Source organism: Leptinotarsa decemlineata, unplaced genomic scaffold, assembly GCF_025532065.1.
Source record: "Leptinotarsa decemlineata unplaced genomic scaffold, Ldec_3_MD MMD2_tig00001064_RagTag_RagTag, whole genome shotgun sequence".
NCBI lineage: Eukaryota > Metazoa > Arthropoda > Insecta > Coleoptera > Chrysomelidae > Leptinotarsa > Leptinotarsa decemlineata.
In genome coordinates, this window is record NW_027412558.1 from 3317919 (window position 1) to 3338227 (window position 20309).

The 20309-nt window shown below is 33.6% G+C and overlaps 1 protein-coding gene across 1 annotated transcript in view; it reads left to right on the plus strand.

Moving 5' to 3' along the window:
- The window catches only part of MICAL-like (protein), a 136037-nt gene that overhangs the window by 37792 nt on the left and 77936 nt on the right, over positions 1-20309 (plus strand). Inside the window, exon 5 of the mRNA XM_074175785.1 lies at positions 3554-3581. Within this exon, the coding sequence (XP_074031886.1) occupies positions 3554-3581 (28 nt within the window). The remainder of the gene's footprint in view (positions 1-3553; positions 3582-20309) is intronic.

Below are 20309 nucleotides of genomic sequence, written 5' to 3' on the forward strand. Positions count from 1 at the left end.
TATTTAATGCCTCACAATAACATGTCTCATAACAATTTATGCCCGAGTGTATCGAATAGCTTGTCACTATCAGTTCGTAAAAGCCTTAGCAACTTCTTTTTATGGATTTTCAAACGACAATGCAAGCTGTCAATTATGATTTGTCTGCATAGTTTTTCATTTTTGAGAGACTGTTTCAGCTTTCTCACATACATTAATTGAGATAATTGGACCGAGAAATGATAGTTTTGAAAGAAATGGTATCTGAACAAATAAGAGTCGAAGCAATTGGTAGTTAAATATTAATATGCTGAAAGTTGATATTGGAGACACAAAATAATGAACCATAATTAACAGAATCAAATGGGTATGGGATAAAAAAGAGAAACTATTAGAGAATAATGATATTTTTGCAAGTACCGGCTCCAATTCACTATCTTCATTCGAGATGATTCTGGAACAAATGGTGGAAGAAAATATTGATTGTGCTGAATTTAAAAAACAGTTTAGCATCATACTGTGGAAAACACTGTATGAAAGAATTCAGCAAGAATAATACCTCAGAAGTTAACGTAGACAAAACTATTAAAGAAACAAAATGCAAAAAAATGTAAAAAAGTATTTTTTTGTCAGATTAGGCGAATTCCTCTAGATATTCGTCAGATTATGAGACAGCATGTCTAAAACATGAAGATGAACCATATATATCTTAATCTGACGCGCTTGACTATTTCATAATTGCGATTATTTTGCACATTATAATAATGGCCGCGAGTTTGCGTCAGATCGAAATCGTCAGATTATTGAATAAGAGCTTTTTTTGTTGCACTTAACACCCCCTTAGAAAATCTGACGCGCTCGATGAATTTTTTTTTTTACTTTCAACCTTTACGTACAACCACCCGCATCATGCAAACGATCAGATTAACATACGAACATTACGTAGGACATTGATGCTATCAATATCTGATGTATGTCCATGCAACAGTATTTTTTTACATATTTAAAAATCTATAGCCCACCGATGAAAAGGTATATATTATATAACTTTTTTTTCTTCTTATCATCTAAGCTTTGCAACCTAATATGTCTCTATGACAAAAGTATTGCCAAGAAACCACTCCTGTTACAATGCCTCATAAAAAATCGCGGCTATATTTCACATTTTTTATTCAACTAACGCCAATGCTCCGATAATATTTTGATTTATATCTGAATAAGTAAATGGGTTCGGTATGAAATTATTGCACAATGTTAATTTTTGTTTATGGTGTTCATAGTTATTAGTGGACTTTCACTATTTGCACACAATGTATGATTGATTTTCGAATTATTGTTTATATTGTTGCCTAACAAAGAATTGTGTAAGGAACCGCCAAACTTTCGAGACAATAAGTAGACCAGGAAAGGTTAGGTTTGCAGGGTCATATACAAAATTATAGAGAAGTGAGTCTCAAATACTCTTAGATGATCTTACCACGTTCGATCGAACCATATCGAGTGGTCCAACGAAAAGTATGCACCTTGCTTTTCTCCTTTTTTTGTAACTTAACGCAAAAATGCTCGGATAGGTCAATTTTGCTTTTGAGGGGGACACATTTTAGATGCATTTTTCTACCTGTGCCTTCAACCCCCTAGCGAGGGTGAGTAACAACCCTAAAATTTTAAATGAAAAGTGGGGTCAAGTGATATATCATTTGAAAGGGCACAAAATTATCTTTCCAATGATACCTAATTCGTTGTATTTACTTGAATAGTTATAAAAAAAGCAAGAACATTTACTCGATATTGTTGGTGTTAATGAAAATGCGGAAAAAACGACATTTTTATCACTACTACATTCCTCAAAAGAATTTAGGCAAACGTTCATTGATTCAGTTCGATTGGTTTTGAAATTATTTCAACTTTACTGTAAAAATGGTTCATTCCATTCCTAAACGAATTGAAATTGTTAAACTTTATTATCAACATAATAGTTGTGCTAGACTTACTGCTCGCCTCTTTAATAACAGTTATCCCGGAAAAAATGTGAATGATTCGTACGTTGCCAAGTTAGTCCAAAAGTTTGTCGATACCGGATCTGTCTGTAATGTGAAACACCAGCCACGGAAACAGATCAGAAATGAAGCAGTGGAAGTCGCTGTTTTGGGACATGTTGAATTGGATCATTCTCAAAGTACCCGTCAGCTTGCTGCAGCCTCAGGTGTCTCCCGTTCGTCCATAATACGGATATTAAAAGCCTATAAATTTCATCCGTACAAAATTAAATTAGTACAGGAACTCAATGAAGATGATCCTGATAGAAGGCTGAGCCAGCTACTAACTGATGATCCGCACCTATAATTCAACACGTGCTTTTTCGATGAGAGTACATTTTTTTGAGTGGAGCTGTGAATAGGCCTAATTGCCGTTACTGGGATAAAAGTAACCCACACTTATTCCGAGAGGTCCATACCCAGTACCCTCAAAAAATCACTGTCTGGTGTGGCATATTAGGTAGTCATATCGTAGGGCCACTTTTTATTCCTGGGAATTTAACTGGTGAGGTCTATCTGAACATGCTTGAAGATACAATTGATCCTCTCATAACAGAAATAATTGAAAATGACCAATATCGTAATGATGATCGGCTTCATTTCCAACAAGATGGAGCACCTCCTCACTATGTTGCTCCGGTAAGAGAGTTTTTAGATGACCGGTTTCCTGGACGGTGGATTGGAAGGAGAGGCCCCATCGAATGGCCTGCCAGTTCACCTGATTTATCGTCTTTAGACTTTTTCCTTTGGGGACACTTGAAAAATAAATGTTTTGCTACGCAGCTTGAGTCCATAGAAGATCATCGCCAACGAATTATAGCAGAGTGCAGTAGTATAACACCTGATATGCTACAGAATGTTAGGAATAGATTTGAACAAAATCTGTAGTATTGTATGGAAGCAAATGGGTCACATTTTCAGCACTTGCTGGAGTAGGATTCTACTAAGTCAATTACACATTTCAAAGTACTGGGTTGTAGTTGTTTTCCTTCATAATACCTACATGTTTGAGTGAAATACAACAAATTAGGTATCATTGGAAAGATAATTTTGTGCCCTTTCAAATGATATATCACTCGACCCCACTTTCCATTTAAAATTTTAGGGTTGTTACTCACCCTCGCTAGAGGGTTGAAGGCATAGGTAGAAAAATACATCTTAAATGTGTCCCACTCAAAGGCAAGATTGACCTGTCCGAGCATTTTTGCATTGAGTTACAAAAAAAGGAGAAAAGCAAGGTGCATACTTTTCGTTGGACCACTCTGTATAAATGTCTTTCATTTCTTCTGCATCAATTTTTTCATTAGGTACGGTAACTGGAACGATAACTGAATTATTGTTTGTTGATATTTGTTGAAATAATCAACTTAGCAGCCAAAATCAAACAAGAATATTATACTGCACAGTTTATTAGATTAATCAATATAAATTTCACAAGTCTGAAAACGAAAATTACGAGAGCTGTTTTGTTTTTTGCGCCATTCTTATGTGTTTGGGTAACACTTTTTTCTGAATACTAAAACCTAATTTTTTTCCAGGTCGATCTTTCACGTGCTCAACTCCTATGTAAGTATAACCTGTTTTTCTCCTTCAAGAATCTTTTCAACAAATATCCTCAGTTTTTCATTGTTCGCGTCATAACAAATAATCTGTAATTGCACTCTACAGTGTCCCACATTGTTAAATAGTTTTACAAGCAGTTAATAATTCAATGCTGTTCTTACTATGTAAATAATTGCTATTGAGAGGCGCATAAAAACGTGCAAATCAGTTTATATAATCATCATCATCATCTTTATATTGAGCCGTGACTAAAGTACTGTAGTAATAAACTATATTGACGATGTAATCAAGCTTCAATAATAATGTTTCTTTTTTCATGAATGATTTATTTTACGGGGAAATTCTACAAGATATGACAGTAAATTGTACTTGATAATTTATTTTGCTATTGGTATTTATTACCTGTTAACCAATTCTGTGAATTATTCAAGAAACACTCCATTATAATATGTTCACTACACTACACGCCTGAAGAAGCTACTGTATAGCCAAACACGTGTTGCGGTTTTGTAAACTTTGTAGTGAAAATCTCTCAATAAAGTGTTTGGACTCGCTTGCCAATAGTTTAGTTTTCAAAAACACAAACAAAAAACTAGTTTCAGTTTGGAAAACAAACTCGAAACTCAAAATCCACGAAACAGACAAAAATTTGTTTGAGTCGTGTGTTCTGTTGTGAGATGAGTGTAAATCAGCGTTTCTGGTGAAAGTTTGGTAATTTTCTTTGATCTACATTATAAGCTCTATAATATATAAACTTGGTAGAGTTGAACATGTTAGCTCGCACAAGTTTGGACTTCTGAGGGTTGTCATTCGTAAAGGTACGATAGCTGTTTAATGGAAAAATCATATTTTGTTAAATGTTTTCTTTATTAAAAACTGGCCTACATCATGATGCTAGCATAGCTCGAAAAATTCGTTTCTAAAAACTCTGTTGGTATGTTCTAATGAGCCCCAAAATATCAGGTAATATTGAAGGGTAGACTGCAATGCCAGTAGCTTAAGTATAGTGAGTGACAACGTGTCTCTTATATTTTGTATTATACTACAAAGAGAAATTAATTTGGTGGTTACTTTGTTCATGTGCGATTTTCAAGTGAACTTTGGATCTAGCATTAACCCCAGGAATTTCATTTTATCAGCGACGTCAATACATAAATGAGGATTGGAATCATGACATTTTTTTTGGTAGAAGCTATATATATCACATTTTTGTTGATCTCAGTGTTATTTTTTGATTCGATCGAGAATATTACAAGTTCTGTTAATATCATTGATGAAAATAAAGGTAGGGGACAAAGTACCTAACTCTGAGGTACTCCTGCAGTGGTTTCCTTTGAATCTAACCGTTTATCATTCAGAACAATGGTTTGAGATACGACAGATATGATTCTACCCAATAATATGGTTTACGTCGTATCTCTATTCCTTCAATTTTCATCAGTAATAGTTTGTGATCTACTAAGTCAACTGAGGTCATAAAAAAGTCGGACAGTTATTACTTGTACTGTATATTCCTAGTTACTTTCTCATTTTACTAATGTCAGTTCTGTGTTACAATTACAACGCCATGAATTGCTTTCTCACATTGCACACCTGGGTTAGTACTTCCTCCGCAAACTTAGTTACAGTACTTACCGTACTTACACACGTTTCAATTGGTACTCTTTTTTTAACGATTCAACTGGTACGCTACATGCAGGATACGATGTACCTCATGGCCAGTGTTGCCAATAAAGTTCGAACTACTCAAAATATTCGCGTTTTCAGTATCTTGGCGCATTTGTTATGCTTTCCGATTTTTGTGGACTCTCTGCATTTTTTACAACCTTTCGCTTAGTCTCAGTCTATCAATTTTTACCTCAGATTGCCTCTGGCTCATTAACATTTAGTGTTGGAAAATACGGTCCAAACAGATCTTCTTTACTATATATTTTTCATGACAAAATAGCTTTCATACTCATGTTAGAAGAGTGACAAAGACAGTAGTCCGGACAAAATAGACGACAAAAAGGGTTGAGCTTACAAAAATTACCAACATGTTGATTTTTTGTATAGACCTCAAATACGTCACTGAAAATGAAATCGCGAAAGTCCCTATATATACCACTTGTGCGTTGTTTTTATTTGATGTCAGATGTCACAAACAGATCTTCTATACTATATATTTTTCATGAAAAATGGCTTTTCGACCCAAAATAGACGAAAAAAAGGGTTGAGCTTACAAAAATTTCCAACAAGTGGGTTAGCTGGCAAAAGTGACAAATGCTGAAAATTTGAAACGTTTCTCGGCGAGATAGGAGAGTATATGCTCTGTTACCAGAACCTGAAATTTACTTGTGAAGAATAATCCACTCCAGGGTGTACAGATCAGGGTCTATGTCCCTCAATCTAGTGAGGACACGATCAAAGATCAGTCTGTGACCACCTTCATCGAGGTGAGCAATACAGATGTCTGGCTTTAGAAGTAGGTCTCTTGTGACGAAACTCGCATGTGACAAAAGGTACACTCTTCTTGGAATTTCGTTTATTGATCTAATATTTAGGTTTTGGAAGTTCAAGATGCAAGATGACTCGACACCAAACCGTTATTTTTAACCCCTCGACACGTGTTTCAATCACCAAGTGATCAGCTTCGAAAGGAACATTAGTCTTCCTCTTGAAGATGATCACTTTGGATCTAGATGAACACTTGGTGTTCAAGAGGAAGATTAATCTTCTTCTTAAAGATGGTCGCTTGGTGAGTGAAACACGTGTCGAGGTGTTAAAAACAACGGTTTGGTGTTGGGTTGATATTCGGTTCCATCTGACAATACTTTGGATTCATTTCTGCAAAGCTTTTTCGCCTTTGGTTTGGGTGAATTGTCGTTTGAGAGTGAGCGTTTCCACATCTGCTTGGGGAAAGTTCAATTTCTTTCCTGTTACAGGGTCTGTTTCTGCTGCTCAAGAGCTTCGTACAAAGTATAACCTGCTCTTTACGAGGCCAAAAAAGCATCATGACCGCAGGATCAGAACTGAAAAGCTCTTTGTTAAGATTTCACAGGGATTCCAGTTAGGGCAACAAGCCGTAACAGTTAGGATTAGGCTTTATTCAACGTAAATCTCTTTTAATGACTCTTTGGTTACTTTAGGATTCATAAAGGATCTCTCAAGGTAACTAGGAAAAGGAGATCCATCACGGCAGACTCCTCAAGGTTTTCTGCGACGAGGGGGCACTCGATATCTAGAAGGTCCATCACATAACTCGTAGGTTTCCCCCACTAGTGATATATGGCCTTTGATGTCTACCGCAGAAGCAGACGAAATGTCATATCTGATAAAACGTGATAATTTGATATATTCGTTAATTTTCGATGAATGAATTTCGTAAATTAGGCACCGAAGTCTTTTCTAAGGTTATGATTCAAGTATGCGTCCGTTTTCCATTAGTTCGTTTCGCTCTTTTGCGGATTTTTGAGATCAACCTGTCCTTGTGTTGTGTTGGCAACACTGCTCACGGTTTAGTACCGTTAGAACTCTGTCGCTGCTATTAGTTTCGATAGTGGTACCCATTAGAGTCCAAACAAACTTTTTCTTTTCTGTTTACTTTAATGTTCCCAGAAATCAATTATATCGGGGATATTATAGGCGTGGGGTTTGGATTTATGGCTTTAGATTTTGTTTAGGTTATTTTGTTTATTTACGAGCAGGGTGATCGATGTGTTCCTCAATGTGGGTACTGTTCAGGTACCAGGGCTGATTCAACTCGGATTTCTAAGAAGAATCTGACAGGAAATATTGTTTTTGGTTTATACAAATTATGGCCTAGCTGGAAGGAATATTTACTATGAGAAGTTGTCACGCGCAAAATGATATATTTTGAATATTTCACAGACTTGCGTACCTCAGAAGAATATTTTCGTAGATCAGATGATCTGATAGGATGAATTTTTCATGTTTTGTGGGGTAAAACTGGATTCCAAATCTGAACAAAATGATTCTTCTTTTGTTGGCTTTGAATTATTGTTGCCACCCAATCCGGTTTGTACAAATAAGTACAAATTTTACGATATCGAACTTTATGAGCTTGGCTTACGTCAAACTGTAGGAAATTCAACTTGCACACGTTTTCTGCACCAGTTGGTGTTTATCTAATATGTTTATATAGAGGATGACCCAAACCATGTCTTTAATTAATTTATTTATTTATTTATTTACGGACCTGCCATTTTACAATAAACATATAAATAGTGTGAGAGAAAAAAACAATTGAACAATAATATAGAATACTGAGAATACAAAATATCAATTACTTATGAATAATAATAATCACCAGTTTCTTCATAGTAGGTCTATAGGGTTAACCTGATTATGGTAAGAATATAGGTAAGTATTAATCAAATGAATCAATAGAGATGCTATTTTTTTGCTAGCCTAAACATTCTAGTAATGGATTCATATCATCATTTATAACTTTAGGAAGATTGATATAAATCAATTTCAGCTCGGCGGTGCTCTAAAGTAGATAAATTCAAAAGTACTCATAATTAATCGCACTTCTGATATTAAAGCTTGGATGCACATGATCTCAGAAAAGTATTTTGTACTTTCTCAGTCTGATATAGAGGACTCAATATCACGCAATTACTTTCCAAAACCGAGCACACAAAAAAAAAATTCAAATGTAATAATAGAGAGTTCGTCTATGGATCGTTGAACAATTACCATTAATTTGTAAGTGATCCATATGTATGTGATCCAATTTTTCGTTTTTTGAGTTGCTTTTAATTTTCAATGTTTTTTGTAAATTTTTTTGTCAGATCTGTTAAAATTTTTCTCAGTGTTTTTCAGGAAATTTTTGTTGTAACATAATCCCACTTTTTCTCAGAACTTATGTGTGTCATGTGAAAATAAGACATTCTGATGAGGTTGATGTAAAACACCATTTTGTGACATTAGGAAAACGTTTATTCATGTTAATAAAACAATTAAATGTGAAGGATGATTTGATGATTTTTAACAAGTTTGTTAACATCAGGCTTGAATTTACTCGAAAACAGCCGTGTCAGTGCGTTCGGTAATCTGCAACCGATTTCTCTTTTTAGTTAGCAATGTTGCCACAGCACTAAATCCACGTTCACACAAATACGATGATGGGAATGCTATTTATCGTTGAACGATGGACCACAATCCAGGGTACAATTGCGGGATTGGCTTATGTAGCCAAAATTCTTGATATCCATTTTTGAATTTTATTTTTATTTTTTCGTTTGTTATCAGTTCTATGAGTTCGCTCCCATCTGGGGTGATCCTGCTGTTTTGACATTTGAAAAAGGATCCCAGTCCGGTATTTCCAATTTTAAAATGTCTTGGAATCGTTTTGCGTTCTGTGGAGGTTCTCCAAATGTTGGCAGTAAACAAGCAAGTCGTCGTTGTTGAAGGATACTGCTGACAAATTAGGGAAATTGCGAAACTCACGTCTGCCGATATTATTCTTGTATAAGAGCAATTTGGCTACAAAAGCAGCATTGACATTTTTTGTTTAATTCAAATTCAAGTCGTCACCTTGAAGTTGGAGATTGACATTATTAAACGTGCGTTAAGCGTAAAGGAGCGGTAAAGTTTGTGTCGAAGCAAAAACACATTTTCAAATTAGCCATCGCCTCCCAAACCGCTTCAACGTCTCCAATCTTCTCTGTGCCCTTTACTGCCCCCCTATAGGCCTCCAGCGCCGACAATGGGGCGTTGTCGCCCACTTTGAGAAAACTAGTCTACAGTGATGACATTAACATACAATAAGAAAAGTAACGGTCCAAGAGCTGAACCCTGTGGCACAACATACTCCATGTTTCCTCCACTAGAACCAAAGCCACGGTTAACAATTTGTTTGCGATGTTTTGAATATGTTTTCAACCATTTCAAACGTTTATTTCGAAAAAACTCGCTACGGCTCTGCCCACATGGTCGAGTGCCTGCATCCTACATCTCGCTAATTATGAAAACAAACACGGCTCTCGTTCTCAGCTAATCTCGACGACTCAGTATAGTGATGGAAACGATGGATTATCGGCTAAAAGCGAGAGGAAAGTGAACGCGACTTTGTTGAAGGTATCGCGAAGAGTTACGAAATTGTATGATTCAATCCAAGAGGAATGAACAGGGCTCTGAGGCCATTTTGAAATAGGTTTCGTGTTTGAGGCTTGCCGTTTACTTTCAAGACCATACATTCTGTAATAAAATTTGTTTAATCTATATTTTCTGTTGGGAATTATGACAAAAGAACAACAGCACCAAAACCTGATATTTGAAAAAAAATTCGGAACCTGTAAACTGAATTTCTCATGAATGTTTTCCAAGTATCTCCCAAGCACATTGTTTCGCCGTAAGACACTTGCCTTGGATTGAATCTGGATAACATTATAAGAAAAAACTCACATTTCTTTCATAAATTACGATTTTTATGTCGCGGAATAAGTTTGATATACTTACGTCATCGATGACATCGTAATGACATTCATTCATTACTTGAATAAATCCCAGCCAAAAGGAATCTTGTTTAATCCTATGAAATAATTTGAAAGGGTAATATTTTTAGGATTGACTAGTTTTTAGGAAAGAAAGAAAAAATGTAGGAATCTCCCAAAGATTTTTTTGTATCAAGATGGAGTAGGTAGGTAGGTAGGTCTAAAGTGAGTGGGTCTATTCGACCCTCCACCGCAACCCGCAAGGGTTTATTGTGCACTAGTATGGAGTAGTAGAAAACCAAAAACTTTCTTTCCCAAAAATAATTCACTCCTAAAAATATAACCCTTTCAAATTAAGATTAGACTAGTTCATGAATTGAACGAAGATGATTTCGGTAGACGTATCGAGTTTTGTGAAAGTCTCACTAAACGGATCAACTTAATGATAATAATAATGTTTATTTTTAAATATACAACAGCACAAGATAGTAACATGTTATATATTCCAATACAACAAACATGTAAACAAAGCAATACAAACAAACATGGAGAAACCCACTAAAACCGAAGTTGTGCGTGGGAATTCTTCAGTTGCATAACATAACTGATGTGCAGAATTGATTTTACATTCAATCAAGGCGATGACAAAAACTTAATATTAAACTAAGACTAAAGGACACAAATGAATGATTAATTTTTTAATAATAATATATATATATATATATATATATATATATATATATATATATATATATATATATATATATATATATATATATATATATACAGGGTGTCCCTGGACTTCCTCTTTTAACGTTATCATTATTATTTCTGCTTTGATAATTATTCATTTCAAACAATGGTGGACGAGCGGGTTTGATGTCGTCGAGTGAAACTACATTTTTATCAAGACTCGTTGCTCCGATCGACTTTCCACACGAGTACTTTTATTCATAAAATTGTCCAAGTAACCTTAATTTGTTGAAAAATATTGAAAAATATCTGTCATTTCAAAGTTTTGGGGTGTGGACCATCGGGGGTAGTCCGTTCCTGACTTTGTAGCAAAACAACTGACTCCTGCATGAAAGCTCATCGAAGGAATTCATTTGTTTAGTCAATTACCATATATATATATATATATGCTGAACGGGTTTTTCCGGGTATTTGATACGTGTATGTGATATTATCTCTAATTTCACCGACGTTTCGACAAAATCTTATTTGTCATTATCAAGATGTGTTGTTACGTGTTCAGAAGTTTGTTGACCTTGCTCAACTCACTTCTTACTATACTGGTAAAATGGTATTCGTTACGTGTTCAGAGATAGAGTAGTCCATAAACTCTCTACTACCTACTACTTACATGTTGTTGAGTTTTACCTGAGTTCTTCTTCTTCTTCTTAGTTGACCTCATCTCCCCGTTAAGGTATCGAATATGAACTTCTGAACACGTAACAGCACACCTTGATAATGACAAATGAGATTTTGTCGAAACGTCGGTGAAATTAGAGATAGTATCACATACACGGATCAAATACCCGGAAAAACCAGTTCAGCATATTCCTCCGTGAAAACTTCAGATTTCATATATATATATATATATATATATATATATATATATATATATATATATATATATATATATATATATATATATATATATATATATACAAATATGAAAGTTATTGAGTGTCTTGATATAGAAACAGAAGTTAATATCGGACATAGCACTCATGAAAGTGGCAAACCATAGACACGTGTTTCGGGCTTTTGGCCCATCATCAGTATGGTGCAGCCAAGTGTAAGGATGGGCAACACTTGGTTACCAAAAGATAGAAATACAAATGCACGGAGCCACCAACAGGAGCCAACCGCACATTTGTGGTTTCAGTTGATAGTGTTGCCCATCCTTACACTTGGCTGCACCATACTGATGATGGGCCAAAAGCCCGAAACACGTGTCTATGGTTTGCCACTTTCATGAGTGCTATGTCCGATATTAACTTCTGTTTCTATATATATATATATATATATATATATATATATATATATATATATATATATATATACATCCCGATATCAATATGGCATCCATACATTGAATGCGCTGATAGGGCGTCCATCATAATTTGAAGAATTTACCGAATATATTTCATGGTAAGTACTAGAAAACTGATTTCTGTAGGCTGGCATGACATTTTTACCACCATAAAAAAATTGAGTTCACTATTGATTCGATAGTAGAGCGTCCGTCCGTCAAACATTCATAAGAACTCCTCAGTATACACCATCATCAGACATCTGATTGATAATAGGGAGTCCAATAAGTATATTTTCATACATGAAATAGATTATTGGGAATCCTTACAACGTTGCCAATATTTACCGCATTAAATGTAGGCAGCAAGTGGGTTTTAATTTCTTCACATCTGTTTTTCAACAAGCGTTGTGCCAACGACAAATTGCGTATGGATTTCAGGTAGCCGGTATGTATTTCATTTTTACATAGGTACCAAGTGATATTGACTGATCATGAAAAGTTTATTCCATAACGAAATTTTCAATATCATTCGATAATTTTTGTCTTGGTTGGCATATTTCCATTTTAACACTGTATGATATTTAAGCGAGCCGAATATAATGATAGGAGAAGTGAAACCGACACATGCATGGTGTGATTATTGAAAGTTCAACTTTAATTACAAAAAGTTCATTGTATATTTCCATTAGAAAACAGCAAGAATTCAAAGTATTCAAACTAGTTGAAGACGCCAAAATGACAGACGATAGGATAAATAATATGAATTACCAAAGAATGTAAATATTCACGGCCGTAGATGACAGTGTAAAATCTGTTTTCAGCGTTTGCGTGGTTTGCAGGTTTTTATGCCTGACGTTTCGTCTACTACTGCGGTATACATTATCAGAGGCGATGTGGTAACGGTTGCAAAGCCCGAGTTCGTGGTCGAGTTGTTGTTCCCGTTAACTGAGTTATTGAGCATTGAAAAATTTGGTTGTTGAAAATTGGACGTGCCTGAGTGTTTTGTTGAGCACAGTCATATTTACTCAGTGTCATATTTATTCCATTTGGCTGATACACACTACACAGGATAGCCATCTAGAAGGCATCAAGACCTGTCAAGATTCATTTCCGTGTATGGTATACGATTTTTCGAGTCATGCATTTTTCAATATTTCTTTAAGGACTGACCTAAATATTTTTTAATTTTTTCTAGAGTTTTTCGTTTTTAATACGCTTTTATTAGGTCGACCTGTATGTATGTATGTAACTATGTAGTCAAATCTAAGAAAACTAATTTAACCATCTTTTAAAGATCGTAGCGTTATGAAAATTGGCTGTTTTATGTGATTTTGATGACAATATGGTAGGTACTCTGGAGCTGATCTGATGATGGAGCCGGAAGATAGGCACTAGGATTCCATGATGAAATATCGTATCATAGTCGTGTTTGGTCTTGTAATGAACGTGAATCTCTTTTTATCAATGTGCTCCACAAGATCACATTATAAAAGTTCAAAAACATTATATTTTGTTCATTATGATTTTTTTTAGTAACATAACATATTGTTTTAATTTTTCTATATATTTATCATTATATCCTGTTTCTGTATCAAATAAAGACATTCGGTAAGTTGAACAAACTGTTTTAGCGCAATTTGTTTATAAATTGTGTATGACCGTATGGGAATTCAAAAAATTTTTATCTTCATAATATGATATTCAGAAAAAAATACGATTTTTAATTGTTTATGAACGTTTTTTTATATATCTCGAATGTTCAAATGATTATTCGGAGAATGTTTTCTATTTTGAAAATCATAATTGACATTTCTCTACAAATTGACAGAAACATTTTTCATAATTAATTTTATCATTTATTACCAAAACAATTTATTATTAACGCATTCTTAACCGTCAGAGTTAGTATCTGAGTTTGATACGTAGAATGCCTGAATCAGTTTTCGATATACTGGATGGTTAGTATTTTGTTGATCAACAATCATGCCGTACTCGAAGTTGAAATTGTCATCATCCCAACAACATCGGATGCACTCATCACTGTTTTTCTACTGCTTTAAGTTTTACTGCAGTTAGATACCTACTATGCAACTACAATGAACTAGTTTCAGTAATTCTAAACCTGCCAATGATTCTGGTGTTTTCATGGACAAAAAGAGAGTCTCAATTTTTTCTCATCCCCAATCTGTAGCTGTTGTAAGATTGTTCAGCTATGTTCGAACTTGACTAGTCTGATCAAGAAGTGCTTTTTTCTTCTTCAGCAGTCTCCGAAAATTATGGTTGAGGTGTCATTCGATTCGGAATAGCGTCTAGAAAGTTTTTGGGAACGGACAACTTTCGGAAATGAAAATAGCAAAAGTTATAAACAATTTAGTGAAAAATAAAAAACGGGTTTAGTTATTTCAAAACTAATTGAGATTTTCAAATTCGAAAATAGGAAGAAATTTTCTATAATAAAGTCTTAACTCCCGGAACTGTATGACCAATATTTATAATTTTCCCGAAGCCCTGAAAATGAGATCGTAATCGGATGTTTGGCCGCCGTGAACCGTGCCTGTTTGGGCCGTTTTTACAAAAAAAAATTTGGCATATAAAATTTATAAATCAAGGAATGAAAGAATTCAGGCAGATACTCAAATGCTAAATTAACAATAATCTGTCGGTGAAAATGTTTATTGCAATTATTCGATTTATTACGCTATTGTTAATATTTTTATTTTCACCACTAGTTGACAATTTTTTTTTAAATGTTTTTAAATGTTTTCAATTATTTGGAACAAAAAAAAATTAAAATTTTTCATTGTTTTATAAATAAACAATTTGTAATAAACAAATGAATTTTTTCATTTCATTTTTGTTCTTGTTGCAATTAATGAATGAAAAACAACCCTGTATTTTTTTTTTATTTTTTTAATTTTTTATCGAATTTTATAAATTTTGGCGCTCTATAATCAATCTATTTTTTCATCATTTAAATTATTATATTCATTAAACTAATGGAGATACAATGAAAAATCGCTAGACTCATTTTTTCTCCATTAATAATAATAATAATAATATAATAATAATATTTATTAACTTCTCTCGTTAAAAAGTATAAAATTTCTTTCACAAAATAGTACACAGTAACAAGGAAGACGTCCATAGTGTGTAAAACACAATAAACATAATACAATACAAATTAAAAAAATGGAGTGTAAAACATATTAAATATAAAACAACACAAATTTAAAAACATTTACCGTCTAACATACAAATGGGGTGTAAAACATAATAAATATATTACAATACAAATTTATAACATTTATAGTCAACATACATATGAGAGGGTAAATTGTTTACTAATAGCTGCCCGTCTAGAGTGAAGAATTATTGGTTTGCAAAAAATTCATTGATGGTGTAGCAGTTTTTTTGGATGAGATAGGCTTTCAATCGTGCTTTAAAAATCGAAATATTAGGAGATTCTCTCACTGTGCCGTCTAACTTATTGAAAAATTTTGGGCCAAGGTATAGATAACTTTTCTGAAAAAGTGCAGTCCGATGTGCAACAGTTACCAAAAAATTTTTTGATCGAGTTGAGTAGCCATGATTTTCTCGATTCGCTTCAAATGAAGATATATTTTTGAACACATAAATACATGATTCATATATATACAACCCAGCAAGAGTGAGAATTCTCAATTTCTTGAAGGAATCTCTACATGACTGTTGCCATTCTAGATCATCAATTATTCGGATAGCATATTTTTGGAGTATAAAAACTCTTTGTGCAGAAGATCCCTTCCCCCAATTTAGAATTCCGTATCTTATATGAGAATTGATGGTCGCATAGTACAGGCTGAGCAGAACTTCCTTGCTGCAGTGATTTCGCATGAATCTTAGTGCGTAGCAATTTTTTTTCAATTTATCGCAGAGTAGGTCAATATGTGGATTCCACGTAAGTCTGTGATCTACAGTGAGACCAAGTATTTTTGTTGTTGGGCAAGATGTAACCTCCAGATCGTTATATTTAAATATACTAAGAGGGTCATTCCTATTACCTAATGAGAATTTCATTAACACTGTTTTGTTGATGTTGAGTGGTAGATGGTTTTTAGTAGCCCATGTAATTACTTTATTATAGACCACTTCAGTTAATTCTGGAAGTACTATGGGATTTTTTGCTTTAATCAAAAGGTTGGTGTCGTCTGCATATGCAACTATATGTACCATTGTAAGATCATGAAGGTACTTTATTAGATCGTTAGCATAAATTAAAAAGAAAAGTGGTCCCAGTATGGATCCTTGAGGACACCCTGATTTATTGTTATTGATTGACTTTTCACACCTTGTACAATGACTTGCTGTTTCCTATTTTGAAGATATGTCTTTATCAAATCGTGAGCAATTCCCCGCACCCCAAGTCTATTCATTTTCAAAAGTAATAACTCGTGATCTACACAATCGAACGCTTTTGAGAAATCTATGAACAAACCGCACATTTGAAATTTGCAGTCAAGAGAAGTTATTAAGTGTTCATTGAAGTCATATAGAGCTGTTTCAGTACTTCGATTTTTCGTAAAACCATGCTGATTCGATGAGAGAAGGTGATTTGCTGTTAAAAATGTTAGCAGTTGATTTTTAATATTTAACTCAAATAATTTGGATATACTGGATAGTAAACTTATTCCTCTATAATTATCATATGTATTAGGGTCTCCTTTCTTGAATATTGGAGTAACTAGTGCAACTTTTAATTTTTCAGGAAATATGCCATGCTCAACAGAAAGATTAATTAGATATATTAATGGATTACACAACTCATGAGCACATTTTTTAAGGAGATTGTTTGAGATACTGTCAACTCCGCTAGCATCTGAATTTTTGAGTTTATTCACCATGTCAAAATAACCAAATTCTGTAATTGGACGTATGAATACGGAAAATGGCGAATTATCAACATTACCTTCCATAAAGTTAATATCAGTGTCCCCGTGTTGTATGACGCGAGTAAAATTGATATTGAAATTATTGGCCACATCAGTACTTGAAACTTCATTTTCACCATCGTAGATTATAGTTTCTTTATATTTGTTACCCGATTTTTGTATTTTTCGAATAGTTTGCCACATGGTTTTTGTTTTGTTAGTAGCAGAGTTTATTTTGAGATTATTGATTATAATATTGTTATTCCTGAGTTTCTCTCTATAAGTTTTAGCTAACTGCTTACTAATATTCTTATACTCATTATTTATTCTAGCACATTCTGAATATATTCAGCTGAAGTTTGATTTTTTTTATAAAATTATTCATTCGAATTATTCTAATTTTTTACAAATTTTTTTTTTGAAATATTGACAATTAGTGGTAAAAAAATTGTAAATTAACAAATGCGGTTTTTTGCATTGCACACAATTTTTCAAGAAACGCTATTTTTTTTTAATCATAATTTTTATTAAAGATTAGGATCCAAAATAAATTCAAATATGTTATAAACGCATTTGTTTATAACAAATTTTTAAACAATAGGTGATGAAAAAAATATTTTTATGTAGCTTCTGATTTGAAAAAAAAAAATATACTAATAATAATAATCAAAAAAAAATTGTTCTTCGATTATTTAATAAACTTTTTAATTCAAAAATGCAGTAAATGGTTAATAAATAACTGAAAAATAATAATTTTTCAATATTTTGGAAGTAAATCAATTCCTAACCGTTATAATCATAACTCTATGGAAGGAAAAAAATTCCACACTTTTAGTTTGAAAAATATCACACTTGCAATAATGATAATCGAGTGATAAAAAATTGTTAATTAACAATAGCATAATAAATCTAATAATTGCATTAAAAATTTTTTACCGACAGATTACTGTTAATTTATCTTTTGAGTATATGACTGAATTTTTTCATTCCTCAATTTATATATTTTATATGCTATAAATTTTTTTTTGTAAAATTAACCTAAACACGCACGGCCTACACGCGGCTAAACACCCGATTTAGAGCTCTATTTCAGAGCTCCGGGAAAATTATAAATATTGGTCCTACAGTTCCGGTAGTCAGGACTTTTCGATAGGAAATTTCTTCCTCTTTTCGAATTTTTTTTTTTCGATTTTGAATATTCCAATTAGTTTTTGAGATATTTCCAAATAACTGGACCCATTTTTTAATTTTCACTGAATTGTTTATAACTTTCGCAATTTTCATTTCCGAAAGTCATTCCGAAACATTGGCAAATGTTTCTCTGAAAATAGCTCAGCATTCTTGGATTATTCTTTCCTTCAGTGGCTTTATTGAATCAGATTGCGTCGTCTTTAAAACAACCTATTTTAAGTAAGTGGCCCAGAGGAAAAAATCTAGAGGAGATAGGTCCAGGGATGTGAGAGGCCATTCAGTAGAATCTCTTCTTCCAATACATTGATCAGCATAATTATTATCTAACCATTGAATAACTGGAACTACAAAATAATAAGGTTCCCCATTCTGTTGAAAATGTAATACATTTTCTTTCAAAGATAAATTGCCGTGTATGTCTCTGTGATTCTCTAATTCATGAACTATCCGAGGTTCGATAGATCTTTCTAGCATGTGATCATACATTTCGCCATTTACATTTTCTTCTATATACAGTGTGTAACAACGAAAACCTAACAGAGCCGTTTTTGAATATAAAAAGTAAGATTTTCAAAAAAGCTCGGACACGTCGATTTCTAATTGAAGGGGGACACCTTTCAGACTAATCAGATTTTTTGTAGTACGCACCCCCTCAGAGAGGTGCGTCCGACGACCTTTATTTAGATGGGGAAAGTAGGTCGAGTGGCACCTTGTTTTAAAGGTCTTTCGAATACCTTCACAACTCTGTTAAAAGAAAATTTTTGTAACGATTAGTTTTCGAGATAATTTGAAGTTAAAATTGCCATGTTGATAATACATTAGACAGACCACTCGGTAACTTGTATGCCTAAATAAAAAAAATTTTAAGCAGTTCTTCTTATCAATTTTTTGTTAAATAACAACGTTCGATTGTTTTGTTGAAACGGGTCGTGTATTGTTATTTGTTTAAACATTTCTTTCACTACTGCCGAAAGGGTTTCAGTTATTGCTTCATTTTTTGGCAACGACCAAAATGCTAATAAAACATCAATTTTATTTAACGAGCAAAAACCTGGTAAACACCTAAGCAGAAATCACGTTCTGGATTTGGTCACAAAATTCAGGGAGACAGGTTCGGTTTTAAATGAAAAAAGTGATGTTCAGAGAAGGGTAGTGAATGACGATAATGCGATTGTAGTGTTTGGTCAAGTCATCGCCAATCCCAGGTTAAGTACCAGAGGTTTATCCGCAATGGCAGGAATAAGCCATATGATCGCATGGAGAATCCTTAAAAACCACAAATACCATCCTTACAGAATTAAACTTGTTCGTGAACTCAATGAGGATGATTTTGACCGAAGACAGGAGTTTTGTGAGGGCATGAGTGAAATATTAATGCAAAATCCCGAACTGCTTTATAACATCTGTTATTCGGACGAAAGCTCATTTTATTCAAATGGTTGCGTGAACCGTTACAATTGCCGTTATTGGTCGGATGAAAACCCAAGACAATACGCAGAAATACATACCCAACATCCCCAAAAGTTGAATATCTGGGCCGGAATATTAGGCAATCATATTATAGGTTCATTTTTCATTGATGGAAATTCAACCGGTGATTCTTATTAACAACTTCTTGAAGAGGCAATTCAACCTTCATAAGTAGGTGCCACTCAATTTACCTAAAATGTAATGGTGGTAACCAACCCCATCCCCCGGAGAAATCTCCTCGTAATAAACAAATAATTCGACATCAAATGGACACGTATTAGCAGGTTGTCATAAAAAGCAAAAATTTATTTTTTTTATGAGAGTTCTGAACGTAACTTGCACCTTAAAAACAATTTGATTTATTTTAAAAAGAGTTGAACTCAATGCAAATACCTTTAAAACTTCAAATTATCTCGAAAACTAATCGTCACAAAAATTTTCTGTTGACAGAGTAGTAAAGGTATTCGAAAGACCTCTAAAACAAGGTGCCACTCTCCTTCCCTATCTATCCCTATCTATTATCGAGACGAATAAAAAAAATAGAAGAGGCGTAAAATATTCAAGTCTTAATATTAATGCTACGATGGTAAAAATCATGTTTTTGAAAATTTACTAAATTATTAATAGAAAATAAAATTTATTCTGAATGAATTCTTTTATTTGATGAACCAAAACTTACTGC